The 14,286-nt window shown below is 39.8% G+C and overlaps 1 protein-coding gene across 1 annotated transcript in view; it reads left to right on the top strand.

Annotated features, from left to right (window-relative positions):
- The window catches only part of GDF2 (growth differentiation factor 2), a 50,566-nt gene extending 43,756 nt beyond the window's left edge, over nucleotides 1-6,810 (top strand). The window contains exon 2 of the mRNA XM_075217257.1: nucleotides 4,997-6,810. Within this exon, the coding sequence (XP_075073358.1) occupies nucleotides 4,997-5,910 (914 nt within the window). The 3' untranslated portion in view covers nucleotides 5,911-6,810. The remainder of the gene's footprint in view (nucleotides 1-4,996) is intronic.
- The last annotated feature ends 7,476 nt before the right edge of the window (nucleotides 6,811-14,286 follow it).

The following is a 14,286-nucleotide window of genomic DNA, read 5'->3' as shown; positions in this document are numbered from 1 at the left end:
CATTAGGTTGGCCACACCCACTTGGCAAATGTCACTCCCACTTAGATGGGGGGGCGCCGGTGCCCTGTCTCGCCCAGGGCACTAAAATTTCTAGTTACGGCACTGTATATATATATATATATATATATATATATATATATATATATATATATAGTGCTTTTTTTGTAAGAAGAAAGTTGCTGGAACTCACAGTCACGTAGTCAATATATATTAGTACGTGTAAAGTCTATTACAGATTGAAATTAAAAGCATTTGATCAGCAAACTATTGTAGATGACTAATCTCTACAGAACTGCTTTTCACAGTTGACACAATTCTATTGCTTTCCTAACCTCCTCTGTACAACTATATTAGATTATTTAGCGCCTGATATATATCCATATACTCCTCCATACAGGCTGTCTGTTCTAAAATGACGTTTGATAAAATGAGAGAGGACTATATAAATAACGATCCAAAATTTTTTTACCATAAATTACGTTTTGCCTTGTTTTGAGATCCGAATTTGGCACGCGAAACCGAGTCACAAATCATTTTCACTTGTATCCCCAATGTTGTCTCTTCAGATTTTACAAAATCTGAACTGCTCATCTCTAATATAGATAGATAGATAGATAGATAGATAGATAGATAGATAGATAGATAGATAGATATGCTTTACACAGTCTCTGAATATTTCCCTGTATTGCTAGTATGACCTTAACTAACAGTTGGACCTTGCAATTGCTGACAGGATTCTGTCCACAAAATGGCAGCTTATTGTAATTTGTAGTACCACAGGCTCTCACTATAACAGGGGTTTGGGTAGAGTTGGAGTTTCTCTTGGACAAATTCTAGACAATAATAATAATAATAATAATAATAATAATAATAATAAATCAGTATCCTGTTTTTTCTTTATAAAGCCATCTTATTTATTTACCTGTGTCTCTCATGTTCTTTCACAGTTTTCTCTCCTGTCTCCTGTCACCACTGTTCTCAGTCTGATCTTTCCAGCACTACTGCTCTCTCTTTTTATCAATGCCCTGTCCAATCTCCACTCTCCTTAGTGTACTGTCACTTTTCTTTGCCTCACATCTGTCTCTCCTTATGTGTCCCTTCTTATCAGAGCTTTCTCTGTCATCTCTGTCTCATCAAAACTCTCCTTCTGATCATTTGCCACCTCCATTGCTCCATTCAGGAGTGTTACATTGGTGTGTGTGTGTGTGTGTGTGCAGGGTCGGACTGGCCCACCGGGATACCGGAAAAATAACCAGTAGGCCCCGCTGCCCTACAGCCACACCCCCTTCTAGAAGTGGGCGGACCCATCCAGCTCACCTGGGGGTCGATGTCCTCTTCGGCGTCCCAGCTGTCCCTTCTCGGCGTCCCCGCTGTCCTCCTCTGCGTTCCTGCTTCTGCAGATGACTGGCTGTCAGTGACAGCCAGTCATCTTTCACATAAGATCGCAGTTGCGATCATGTGACCTGCCCCCTCCTCCTGTCAGCTGACTGTCTGCTCCCTGAAGGACTAAGGACCAGAGAGGCTGCAGCAATGGGTAAGTAGATATTTTTTTTACAGGACTTGCAGCATGAGACAGAATTCTCATATATATATATATATATATATATATATATATATACATACACATACACACACATACATATATACACACACATTATATATGTATATATATTATATATATATATATATATATATATATATATATATATATACACACATATATATACATATATATATATATATATATATATATATATATATATATATATATATATCTTTTATCTGTGCTCTAGTTACTGGGAGAGCAGAGGCTGACTGCAGAGAGTATGTATATATATATATATATATATATATATTTATATATAATATATATATATATATATATATATATATATATATATATATAAATATATATATATATTAGTGTGTGTGTGAATTGAGAGCTCTATTCCATTGCATATGTGACTTGGAGGGCACTATTGCGGGTATAATGTGAATTGGGGACACTATTGTGGGCATAATATGAATTGGGGACACTATTGCGTGGTATATGTGAATTTCGGGTATTACTGTGGCATAACATTGGGGGCACTACTGTGTGGAGTAACATTGTTTGGGGCACTACTGTGTGACATAATATTGTTTTGGGGGCACTACTATGTGGCATAGGGGGGCTGCCTATCTATACTAAGCTATACTAAACTATAGTGAGGGGGGGCTGCCTATGCTAAACTATAATTGTAGGGGACTGCCTATGTTAAACTATAGGGAGGGGGCTGTACAGAGAACACTATAGGGAGGGGGTGATGGGACCTTTAGTTTATTGCTGGGGCTGTTTGGAGGGAGGGTAATAAGTTTATTTATTAAATGGGAATACTATTAATTTGATGTTGGGGTCGGTTGGAGGGAAATAGATCTATTTATCAAATGCGAGCACTATTACTTTAATGTTGAGGCTGGAAAGAGGCCTAATTATTAAATGTGGGTGCTGTTGATTTAATGGCAGGGAAGGTTATCGTTTCTAAATGTACCCATTATTTTTTTCAAATAGGGCCCTCAACATTCCAGGATCCAGACAACCAGCAACTAAAGAAACCAGCAGCCACAGGTGATAAAAGTGACAATAACAGGTAGGACAGTTTGTCAAATGTTCCGAATCTAGCGCAGGCTTGGCTAACCTGTGGTACTCCAGGTGTTGTGAAACTACAAGTCCCAGCATACCCTTCCAGCAATAAGCTGCTCTATATTGGCAAAGCATGCTGGGGCTTGCAGTTTCACAACACCTGGAGTGCCACAGGTTAGCCAAGCCTAATTTTTGGTGACTGTTCTGCCCAATCTAAGGGGCAGGTCAAGACTGTATATTCTTTATACACAAACTCCATTCTTTATATACTACAGTAAGGTGCTAGCTGTCCTTAGTGGACTGACCACTCCCCCTCTAGTGTCTGGTCCCGCCTCTATGATGGCTGACCACACCCCCTCTGGTGGGCCCCTAGTGTTGCAGTCCCCCAGTGGGCCCTTCATGCCCCAGTCCGACACTGTATGTGTGTGTGCCACCTCTGCTCCATTCAGGAGTGTTACATTGGTGTGTGTGTGTGTGTGTGTGTGTGTGTGTGTGTGTGTGTGTGTTTTAGAGTTGAATGTCCGTTAGTGAATGCCCAAATATGCATTTTAAGATACTTGCAATCTTAAATCTAGAGTATAGAAGTGTCTTGAGCAAACTATATGCGCGATTCAACTCAAAACCTGCACCCATCTTGTGTAAGCTCAAAATTTATGGTTGGCAAAGAACGGATCTCAAACACTCGTGTAACCCAAAATAGGATTTTTCTCAAAGTGGCATGCTTAACATGTTTCTGGTGCCTTTACTGTACTACACTTGCATGTGAACTCCCTGATCCATCTCTGGCTTCATAAATATTAGATGCTTTATGCAAGACTCATATTTACACAGCGCCATTGCATTTACCCGCTATACTATAATATTCAGAACCAAAATTTGTCCCTCAAAATTTTTGACCCAGGGAATATTCTTATCTTCCAATGTTTTTTAGAAGTTCATTTTTATTGAGTAGTGTGCAAATCAAAAACAGTCAAAGTCGATAAACATGACATGTCCCAATGTCAGCTAAAATATGCATGATACTCTCTTAGCAGCAAATTATTCCTATATGATTTACATACAGTATATATTTGTATGATTATGTAGGTGTCTATTGTGAATAATTGTTTCTCCCCCTCATATACAGTGCTACAGAATATGTTGATGCTTTATAATGACGTAGTGTCACAAAAACATAAAAAACTGACAATAGGCACCTAATAAAGTGTATGGCCCAAAGTATATATGGTATATGGTATACTGAGGGGTTATATTTTGGGCTACATATTGAGACAGCAAGGAACCAACTGTCTTTTTTTCCATATATTTAATCTAATTGAAAATAAGACAAAAATAAGAAACAAATACAAATGGAGGAACTTCATGTAAGGAAGTAGATAAAGTTGAGATAATATGAATTCACGTGTAGATTTAAAAACATACAAAATGAAGGGACTTTAACCTGATAGCATCAATAAAATTAATTAATTAATTCTAATGAGAGAAAACGAGTCCCTGTATTCAGCCAGCACCCCAGTGTATCAGGCTCTCTCTGTATAAATGGCACATATTACATGCATATATATTGGATTTAGCACCAGACAAGGCTCTGCATATTAAATTTGCCACCAGATTTAGTTCTGCATATTGGAATTGCCACCAGATATGGCTCAGCATATTATATTTGGCACATGGCGCAACTAGACATTTGTGGGACCCATAGCAAAATATTGTAAGGGTCCACATGTACCAACATTGGCACCAGATATAGTTATGCATATTAGAATTGCCACCAGATATGGTTCAGCATATTATATTTGAGAACAGATTAACACTGCGTATTAGACTTGGCTCAAGATTTGGCTCTATATATATTTACAAAGACTGAAGGGTATATTTACAATGGAACCGCCTATTCCCGGCACTTTGAAGTCATATTTTAGGCACTTTTATTAAAGACAAAGCCTTTCGGATTTTGGCTTAAATAAAATTGCCGTTTGAAGAAAGTGACTTTAAAGTGCTAGGAATCGGCGGTTCTATGGAAAAAGGTAAACATACCCCTGAGAGTTTATGTGAGGCTCCTGTCCAACAAACACAGAAATTTACCTCTGTATTAAATGGAGATCATACATCCAACTTGTCCACATGGATTTTTCAAGCGTCTGAACCGTGCAATTTAGCCTTTTATTTGTGCCTACCCCTCGGGGAAAATGTCATCAATCCATCCTTGTCTGGCAAACCTAGATTTTTGTTGCAGCTAATCTCTGTGTACCAATACCTACATGTACCACTAATCAATGTCTTATTATAATGGATGCACTTATTGACAACATTTTCTAATTACATTGCGTACAGATATACTGAAAGAAGTAAATACTTTATCCTCTCTTACAGACATTATGCTGTCGTCTTCCCAGGAAAACCCTATACAGAGTCACATCTTGCTGTTTAATGTTACAATCCCGTGGCATGAGGAGATAACAAAGGCTGAGCTAAAGATGAAAATATCTTTGGGTGACTGGCATCTGGGACACCTCAGTTTATTTGATGTCATTCACATTGAGCTCTCTGAGAATCTAAAAGACCCAAATTCTTTCCTGGCATCAAAAGATGTTGAGGAAGGTGAATCTGTAACAATCGACATCACCAAGGCTGTGAAAAGATGGATAAAGTCTAAAGTGGAAAAAAATAAATTGGAAATTTTCCTGAAGGCCAAGATACCCCAGGATGCCTGCAAGAAAACAACAAACATTGACATATCCTCTGATAGCAGCCACCCACCAATTTTAATTATTTTCTCAGATGATCAGGACAACAAGGTTAAAGAGACAAAGATGGAACTGAACCAAATGATACTACATGAGCAAGAAAAGAACATTGGAATATTTTTACAAAACAGCACAGTTGAGCATGTGGAGGAACACAGAGAACATCTTGTGATTGGGAAAACCCTAGCAAAGAGTAAGAAAAGGGTAAAGCGCACTGCAGGAAGAAATTACTGCAAAAAAACATCCCTAATTGTTAACTTTAAAGACATTGGATGGGACTCTGTTATAATTTTCCCTCCAAATTATGATGCCGGGCAATGCATAGGACAATGCTACTTTCCACTGACAGATAATTTGACACCTACAAAACATGCCATTATACAGACATTGATGAATAAACAAAGGCCAAAAGATGTTGAGAAAGCTTGTTGTGTGCCAACTAAGCTGGAAGCTATACATGTTGTCTACTTCGATAATGGGGTACCAACTATAAACAGAAATTATGAAGAAATGAAAGTGGTAGAGTGTGGCTGCAGGTAGTTTGCCAAATAATGTCATGTTTACAAAAAACAATAACCCTTCCAGGGCTGGAGTTATTGACACAAATTGATAGCAATTATTCCACAGTGTACTGCTATCATGAAAGAATTTGAGGTTAAAACTTGTTAACTTATTAAAATATATATTAACTACATCGCCAAAATATGTGGACACCCTTCTAATTTGGCGATTTCAGCCACACCCAGCTGTACATCAATTCAAGCATACAGCCATGCAATCTCCACATCCAAACATAAGCAATAGAGATCAATAACTTTCATCATGACACTGTCATAGGATGGTTTGGGTTTCTATGACTGAGCAGTTGTACACAAGCCTCAGAGCACTATGTGAAATACCAAATGTTGACCGGAGTGGTATAATGCACACCCATATTGGACTCTGCAGCAGTGTCACCATCTGGCAGTCAGACAGAGGAGTCTATATTTCACAGATGCTAAGAGACTGCATCCTACCCAACTGAATACTGCCCATATAAATTTTGATGGATGGGTAGTGGTCTGGGGCTGTTTTTTCTTGGTTTGCACTGGGCCCTTTGAGATGAATTAGAATGCTGACTGCAAGGGCAGTCTTATCAACCTACAAGAGTGCTTGATGACTACAGCCATGTTCCAAAATGTAGAGGAAAGCCTTCCCAGAAGAGTGGAGGCTGTTATAGCAGCAAGGGGGCATCTCCATATCAATGCTCATGGTTTTGGATTGAGATGTTCAAGAAGCACATATGGATGTGATGTTTGGATGTCCAAATATTTTTGGTCATGTGCGTGTGTACACAATAGTATGCCCCTGTTACTTAGAGTGCAGAAAAGAGTAAGGGGCAGGTTTTATATGTCCATATAACCAAATATATGAAGGCATTATTATTTTTATGTTAACATACCTCCCAAACATTTAGAATCCCGAAAGCAGAGCAAGATAAATGTCCATGTGGGCAGAACTCCACCCACTTCCCCATTAAGCCCCAAGGCCTTGGTGGCCTGCAAATCGGGTTGTCCCTCCTAAATAGGGATAGTTGTGGGGTATGTGTTAAGGAGGCTATATTTTTTTACCCTCCGAATGTAATACTTAATCTCTATGATCAAACTGCTTTATATAAATATATAGAGGGAGAGCTATAAAGAGAGTCACTCAACACTCGTCATTAGGGGTCAGTTGGCTGGATGCAGATAATAAATTTTGTTTTAAGTTTTTGTCAGTTTTAAGTCCATTAAAAAAATGTTTTTTCACTTAATTCAATTTCTTTGAGTGCTTTCATCATATCTTCAGTCTTCAGAGAGAGTGAGGTGACATACCATTAAAGCAAACCCATTTAAATAGCCAAGTGTAATTAAACTAAGGATATTTACTGGTCATATGACCAGAGGTCAAGTCAAGTGGCTGAATGAGCCAGTAGTAAGCTATGTGTGTGTTCAAGATGAAATGTTCAATAGTAAGTAACGGGAACAGTTTTGGCTTACACCTCCCTAACATGAAATTCTGTGGGGCATAACAACTTTTCACTGTCTTAAACTTATTGACACGTTTGGGCTTAGAGAATCAGCCCACTCACTTTCACCATAGCTAACAAAAATTAGAATTCTGAAAGTGGGACAAAATAATCCCCCCCCCCCCACTCCCAAACCTTGCCCAGTTAGGCCAAACTCCGCCCAGAAATGACATAATGGATTAAAACTCCACTAATTTGCCTATTAAGCCTCGCCCCTTTTGTGGGCCACGAATCGGGGCATGCTGCCAAAATAGAGTCAATTAGGAGGTATGCTTTCACTACACTCAGGTATTTAAACTATTTGATTTCACAATAACGAATGTGTTATGATGATGATCAGTGAAATGTCAGATTGGATTACATTTGTATTTTTAAACTATTGATTAGCTCCTTATATGATTGCTGTCTACTTTCTATGTAAAATGCCTTTTATATACATGCTGTTAGCCTGTGTTTTGAGCATAGTGGGTTGGAGTTCACTGGAAATATTATTGGAAGGTTATCAAAATATTTTAAAAAGTTAAATTTTTGCAGAATAAGTTATTTGTTATGGGATTAATGCAGTAAATATAAAACAATGCAAATGAGAACATTTCTGAAGACTCAGGTACATAACTACTGCAATGAATAACCATGTATACTTATAGAACCCAGTGGTGCAGGAGGAGGCAAACTGGGGTCTCCGTTGGGGTGAGCAGATACTCAGTGCCTGTTCACCACAAAATATTTTTTGCAACGGTGCCCTACAATCCCAACTTTTTGGGACAAGACTATATCAAAACTTGTAGGTATGACTGAGTAATTGCAGAAATACAATAATACAATAAAAGGACACAGCGGTTGACATTTTAACTGGAGTTTATCGTGGGCCTGGCAACACCCTGAAGGTTGCCTAACCCAATGCATACTTAATAATTATACAATTTTATCTAAGCTAATAGGTTACACTCTACATTTTCATACTGATCTATCAACCCCAAAAGTAACAGATTTGTAAAGGAAACACTGAAGGAACGTTAATTAACTGCCCAGTACTCATATCATGAATTTATAATGAGTCTAGGTGCACTGTTATTAGCAGTAATAACTGAATGAATTGTCCTGTTCTTAGACATACCATAGAAGATTTAAGACATTGGAAGAAATGACATCCAGCACACAAAATAAGAGAAGTGATATTGTACAATTTCAAATAGAAACATAATTGGAAACAAATACATACCATCATAGTGAATGAAGTAGGGGTGTGGTTCATTGCACTCCCTTGTGGATGTAGAATGAAGCTGCCTAAAGGAGAAGGGTAAAGGTGATCCCCTATACCATCAAGGTGGAGACAATAGTAAGAAACTCCTTGGCTCTATAATATTGAAAAATATTGAAAGCACATTGAGTGCAGATTACTGAAGTGTGAAATAATGCAGTATATTAAAACCAGTGTGGTATTGATGATGTGAAGGAAAGGGTGTGAGCACTTAGATATGGTGTTAATAAACGAGGAATAGGATACCTCTAGAACGAGTACATATAAGTATGGTGTGATTACAGTTTATTAAACTCATTAGTAAGCACAATGTAAAAACATAAAAACATATAAAAATATAGGTTCTGGCCACAACTGGATAAATATTGCAGAGGTGTGTAGAGAGCTAACACCATACAAACACGTTCAAAATATCTATATACAGAACCTCAAAACATTTGTACACTTGTGGATAACTGGTGGCAATTTCTGTCCTATGCCACTCAGTGTAGGTATAAAGAGTGCATATAGCCATAATAATAAACAATGGCATGCATAAAAGGCAATGGCAGTCTATAAGAGACTCCTAATATCTAACAAAGAATCGATCAATAAATAAATAAATGTCCATGTCCGTGTCCCAAAGTAAAAGGTAAATCCAATTGAAAGTTTATGAATGAAGGCTAAGGTAATATCTTGTTCCAGATACAGACGCTGAGGCCAAACAACAAAGCCACCACTCGAAAGAGGTGTCTAACACGCTACAGAAGATTTGATTACACTGGAGCCTGAGATATAAACTGAAAGATGTGATTTTTCCGATATTACCTCTGTTTTCATTCATGAACTTTCAATTGGATTTATCTTTTACTTTGGGACATGGACATGGACATTTATTTATTGATTGATCGAATCCTTGTTGGATATTAGGACTCTCTTAAATTGTGCCATTGCCTTTTGTGCATGCCATTGTTTATTATTTGAAAAGGAAATGCCAAATTCCACTCAGTCCTCTCACTCTACCCTCCTTTACCTACACTCCCCATTTCACCCTTAATTCATTCTCTCCAGTAACTGAAGACAAAATCTCTGCACTCATTTTATCATCTCACCTTACAACCTGTCCATTCGACCCTATTCCCTCCAAACTTCTCCACTCCCTCTCCTCCAGTGCATGCCCACCACTAACTCACCTCTTCAACCTGTCTCTCTCCACTGACACATTTCCATCCTCTTTTAAACATGCACTCATCTCACCTATTCTAAAGAAACCATCTCTCAATACAACCTCGCTATCCAACTACCGCCCTATTTCTCTCCTCCTCTTTGCCTCCAAACTACTTGAAAGATTAGTTTACAAACGCCTGTCTCACTTTTTCTACTCTCATTCCATTCCCGACTCTCTGGAATCAGGTTTCCGCCCACCAAACATTCCACTGACACTGCTCTCACAAAAGTGACCAATGATTTACTTACTGCAAAATCTAAGGGTAATTTCCCCATACTCATTCTCCTGGACCTTTCTGCTGCTGTTGATCACCCTCTTCTCCTACACACCCTTCACTCCATTGGCCTTCTTGACACAGTTCTTTCCTGGTTCACTTCCTACCTATCAAACCGCTCCTTTAGTGTTTCTACCTCTGACCTCCCCTCCACTCCCACTATCTTTTGGGGTCCCACAAGGTTCTGTTCTTGGTCCTTTACTTTTTCATTGTAAACCTCTTCTCTTGGGGCACTAATTCACTCATTCGGCCTCCAATACCACCTTTACGCTGATGACACTCAAATCTATATCTCTTTCCCTGGCCTCTCTCCTTCTGTACTATCTTGTGTAACCAACTGTCTTTCTGCTATCTCCACATGGATGTCCCAACACTACCTAAAGCTCAATATGTCCAAAACTGAGCTTATTATCTTCCCTCCTGCCAGAGCCACCACTTGCCCTCAGATCTCCCTCACTGTCAATAACACCACAATTTCTTCAGTCTCCCAAGCCAGCTGCCTTGGTGTCACACTTGACTCCACTCTCTGCTTTATTCCTCACATTCAGACTCTCTCCCAGTCCTGTCAACTCCACCTTAAAAACATTGTCAGAATACGCCCTTTTCTTACTCAACATGCTATCATTTTCTCATCATCTCCCGTCTTCACTATTGTAACCTCCTGCTATCTGGAATTCCTGACACCCATATATCCACACTTCAATTCATCCTAAATGCTGCTGCAAGACTGATCTTCCTCTCTCACCACTCCACATCTCCTGCACCACTTTGCAAATCCCTACACTGGCTCCCTGTGTCCTGCAGAATCAAATTCAAATTACTCACTCTTACCTACAAAGCCCTAAACAACTTTACCCCTCAATACATCTCAAATCTCATATCAAAATACTCTCCCTCCTGCCCTCTTAGATCTACCTCTGACCTTCACCTTGTCTCGTCTCTGGTAACCACTTCTCACTCCCGCCTTACAAGACTTCTCCCATGCTGCTCCCCACTTATGGAGTTCCCTACCACGCTCAGACTTTCCCACAGCCTTTAAATCTTTAGAAGCTCTTTGAAAGCACATATTTTTTTTAGAGGTGACCTTATCCTCGATAACACTATTCACACCATGCACTCTCACAACTATCCCAATGTGTGTAGCCACACTAGCTTATTTTGGTTCAGCTGTGCCCTCTTCCATTTAGAAGGTAATCTCTCTAATGAACAGGGTCCTCCATACCCTCTGTTTTCATGTCTGCATTTATTTTGTCTACCTTTTATGTCCCTCTTTTATGTATGTACTGTTTTCCTTACTGTACAGCGCTGCAAAGCACTGTGGTGCCTTGCAAATCCACGATAATATTAATAATAATAATAATAATAATAATAATAATTATGGTTTTATGGACCCTTTGTACCTACACTGATTGGCACAGGACAGAAATTGCCACCAGTTATCCACAAGTGTACAAGGTTTTTTTTAGGTTCTGCATATAAATATTTAGAGTGATATATGGTGTTAGCTCTCTACACACCTTTGCAATATTTATACAGTTCTAGCCAGAACCTATATTGTTTTTACATTGTGCTGACTAATGTGTTTTTAATAAATTGTGATCAAACCACTCGTTCTAGAGGTATCCTATTCCTAATTTTTTACCATCATATCTAAGTGCTCACATCCTTTACCTTAAACCATCAATACCACACTGGTTGTCATATACTGCATTATTTAACACTTCAGGAATCTGCACTCAATGTGCTTTCAACATTCCATCATAGTACTGCGCAGTTGGTCAACATTGCATTGTGGGGTCATAGACAAAGACATACATTCATTGTAAAAATTGTTTAACATAGTGTATATCCACATGTTTATTCTGTGTCAACAAAACATTTTTCCTGTGCTACTTAATTTGTCAGTTACCTATCATCCTTCTCCCTTGTGTCTATTAAGAAATCAGCTAAATGTACCACTATGCTACACATAACATACACCACCCCAGTGGATAGGAACCAAGTTCCTAATGCCTATTTTCCCAGTGCCTTCTAGTTGATTTGATACATTTTTTTATCACATGATTCAGGTGAGTAACATTTGGTGGTCATTAATAAATGTATATTAAATGTTATAATTAATAAAAATTATATTTTCAAAAGCTGGCAACTTTGCAGTCCCACACCTTGTGTCTGTTTCTTATGCTTTTTTATGTTCCAACAAACATAACTGAATGACAAATATGTCACAATTAGGATTTGGTTCAGGTGTGATAAAAGGAGCGGGGTCCCACACTCTAGATCAAAGAACTTCATGCACACTAAACAGATTTAAAATTTCTATTACGGGGCGTGGCTTGGGCACCATCTCAGACAGCCGACATCTCTAGGAACTCTGTGGAAGGAGACCCTTAAAATTCTACTTTCTCGGGTCCCTCACCAATACCACCCAACCTTACTAGTGGAATAGTCTCCCAGGCACCCACTGAGCTCATCCGAGCTCTGACTGGCGCAGTACAGAACCACTCCCAAACATCGGCTGGAGAACGTGGCCTGATCCTGATGATGGCCCTGGGGCTGGCCCCATATAATGATCCACAGTGGCTCAGTGAGTCTTCCTGTGACAAGATTTTGCCGGGACAGAGCTCCCCCCTGCCCCCCCATGACCTACCACGGCTTTGCAGACCCTGCCTTGCCCTGTCTCCTGCTCAGTCCAGCTTACATCAGTGGACCTAATTGAGTCCGCGATTCACCGCGATCCTGTAGGACCCCCCTCTGGAGTGGCAGCCCTTACCTTTCTGGGCTGTGAGGTGTCCGGACTCCCATCGGCTGTGTCAACCATTGGCGGCCTACTTCCAGCTGTTCGTCCTCAGACTCCACTGCTGCACAAACCTCAACCTCCGTACTTCTGGTTTTCATAGTTGGACTTCTGGTCGACGCTGACTCCAGCATGCAGCACCAGCTTTTGGTGCTGAGGAACACTGGTCATTATCCAGACTGGCATGTACTTGCTGAATAGGAATACCAGTCAACTTCGTTGGTTGTCAGCACCTAAGCACTACACTCTATGTAAGTTGCTTGGGGCCTGATAGAATCTCCCTGAAAGTGTCTTCATAACATTTCTTTAGCTCATCTCTAAAACCCTGCCTCTCTTTGTTTTATTTCAGGATCAAGCTTTGGGGTCAGATTTATCCAAGTCACAAAGCCTGGACTGTACAACACTTGTCCTTTCCAGCTAAATCTCTATTTCCATCAAGTCCTCCCTACATAGCATTACCTGTGCTAGTCATTCAAATATATCCCACAACAAGCAATATCAGTGTCTCCTGGAGGTGCTTTTGAGTGTACCACTACACTTGTGTTTGGATGGCTTAGCTCAGCTTCTGTGATTGGGGCCAAGCTTCTCCCCTGACAACCTACTAGCCGTATGCTTGGACTCAAGTGCCGGAACGAAGGGTGGCTTAGCAATTTGGAGTTTGTCTATTCTTTTCTTTATCTATTCTACTGAGCTCAGACGACACTATGCAACCAAAGAAGATCAAGGCTTCATCCAAGCTGGTCCCACCAGTCCACTTCTTTAGTAATGTGTCTACATCATTAGCATCTGGAACCTCCAGATCACCAATAACAACTAAATCTCTGAACTTGGGCTCGATTTCACCAGTGTCGGATTCCAGACCCTCTCTCTCCTCTCGAACTGATGCCCCTCTACCTTCTGAATTAGATGGCCTCGCTAATGTTCGCTCCATCCAGACCCTGCTGATGTCCCTGAAAGTGGACATTACTCATAAGTTTCGATTGGCACTAAAAGAATTAATATCAGAAATGTCAGAACTTGGTGCCTGTACAGATCGCATTGAAACCAAAATGGAAGAAATGGTTTCTTCACATAATGATTTGATAAATGCCCACAAGGCTCTTCAAGATAAAGTAAGGACCAATAAGGCAAAGCTTGCTGACTTAGAAGACAGATCTATGTGCAATAACATGAAAATTAGGGGCATTCCTGATTCGGTAGCCAACGCTGATATATATGATTATGCGCCTTCTTTGTTCAGTAAATTGTTTCCCGTTGACATCGACCTCCAATCTTCTCATTGTCTGGATTCATAGACTGCCGAAATTCCCCTCAGCTTCACCTTCTTCCC

Source organism: Mixophyes fleayi, chromosome 6 (assembly GCF_038048845.1).
Source record: "Mixophyes fleayi isolate aMixFle1 chromosome 6, aMixFle1.hap1, whole genome shotgun sequence".
NCBI classification, from domain to species: Eukaryota; Metazoa; Chordata; class Amphibia; order Anura; family Limnodynastidae; genus Mixophyes; species Mixophyes fleayi.
The sequence above is the reverse complement of the archived record's forward strand: the minus strand, read 5'-3'. Positions and strand labels throughout refer to the sequence as shown.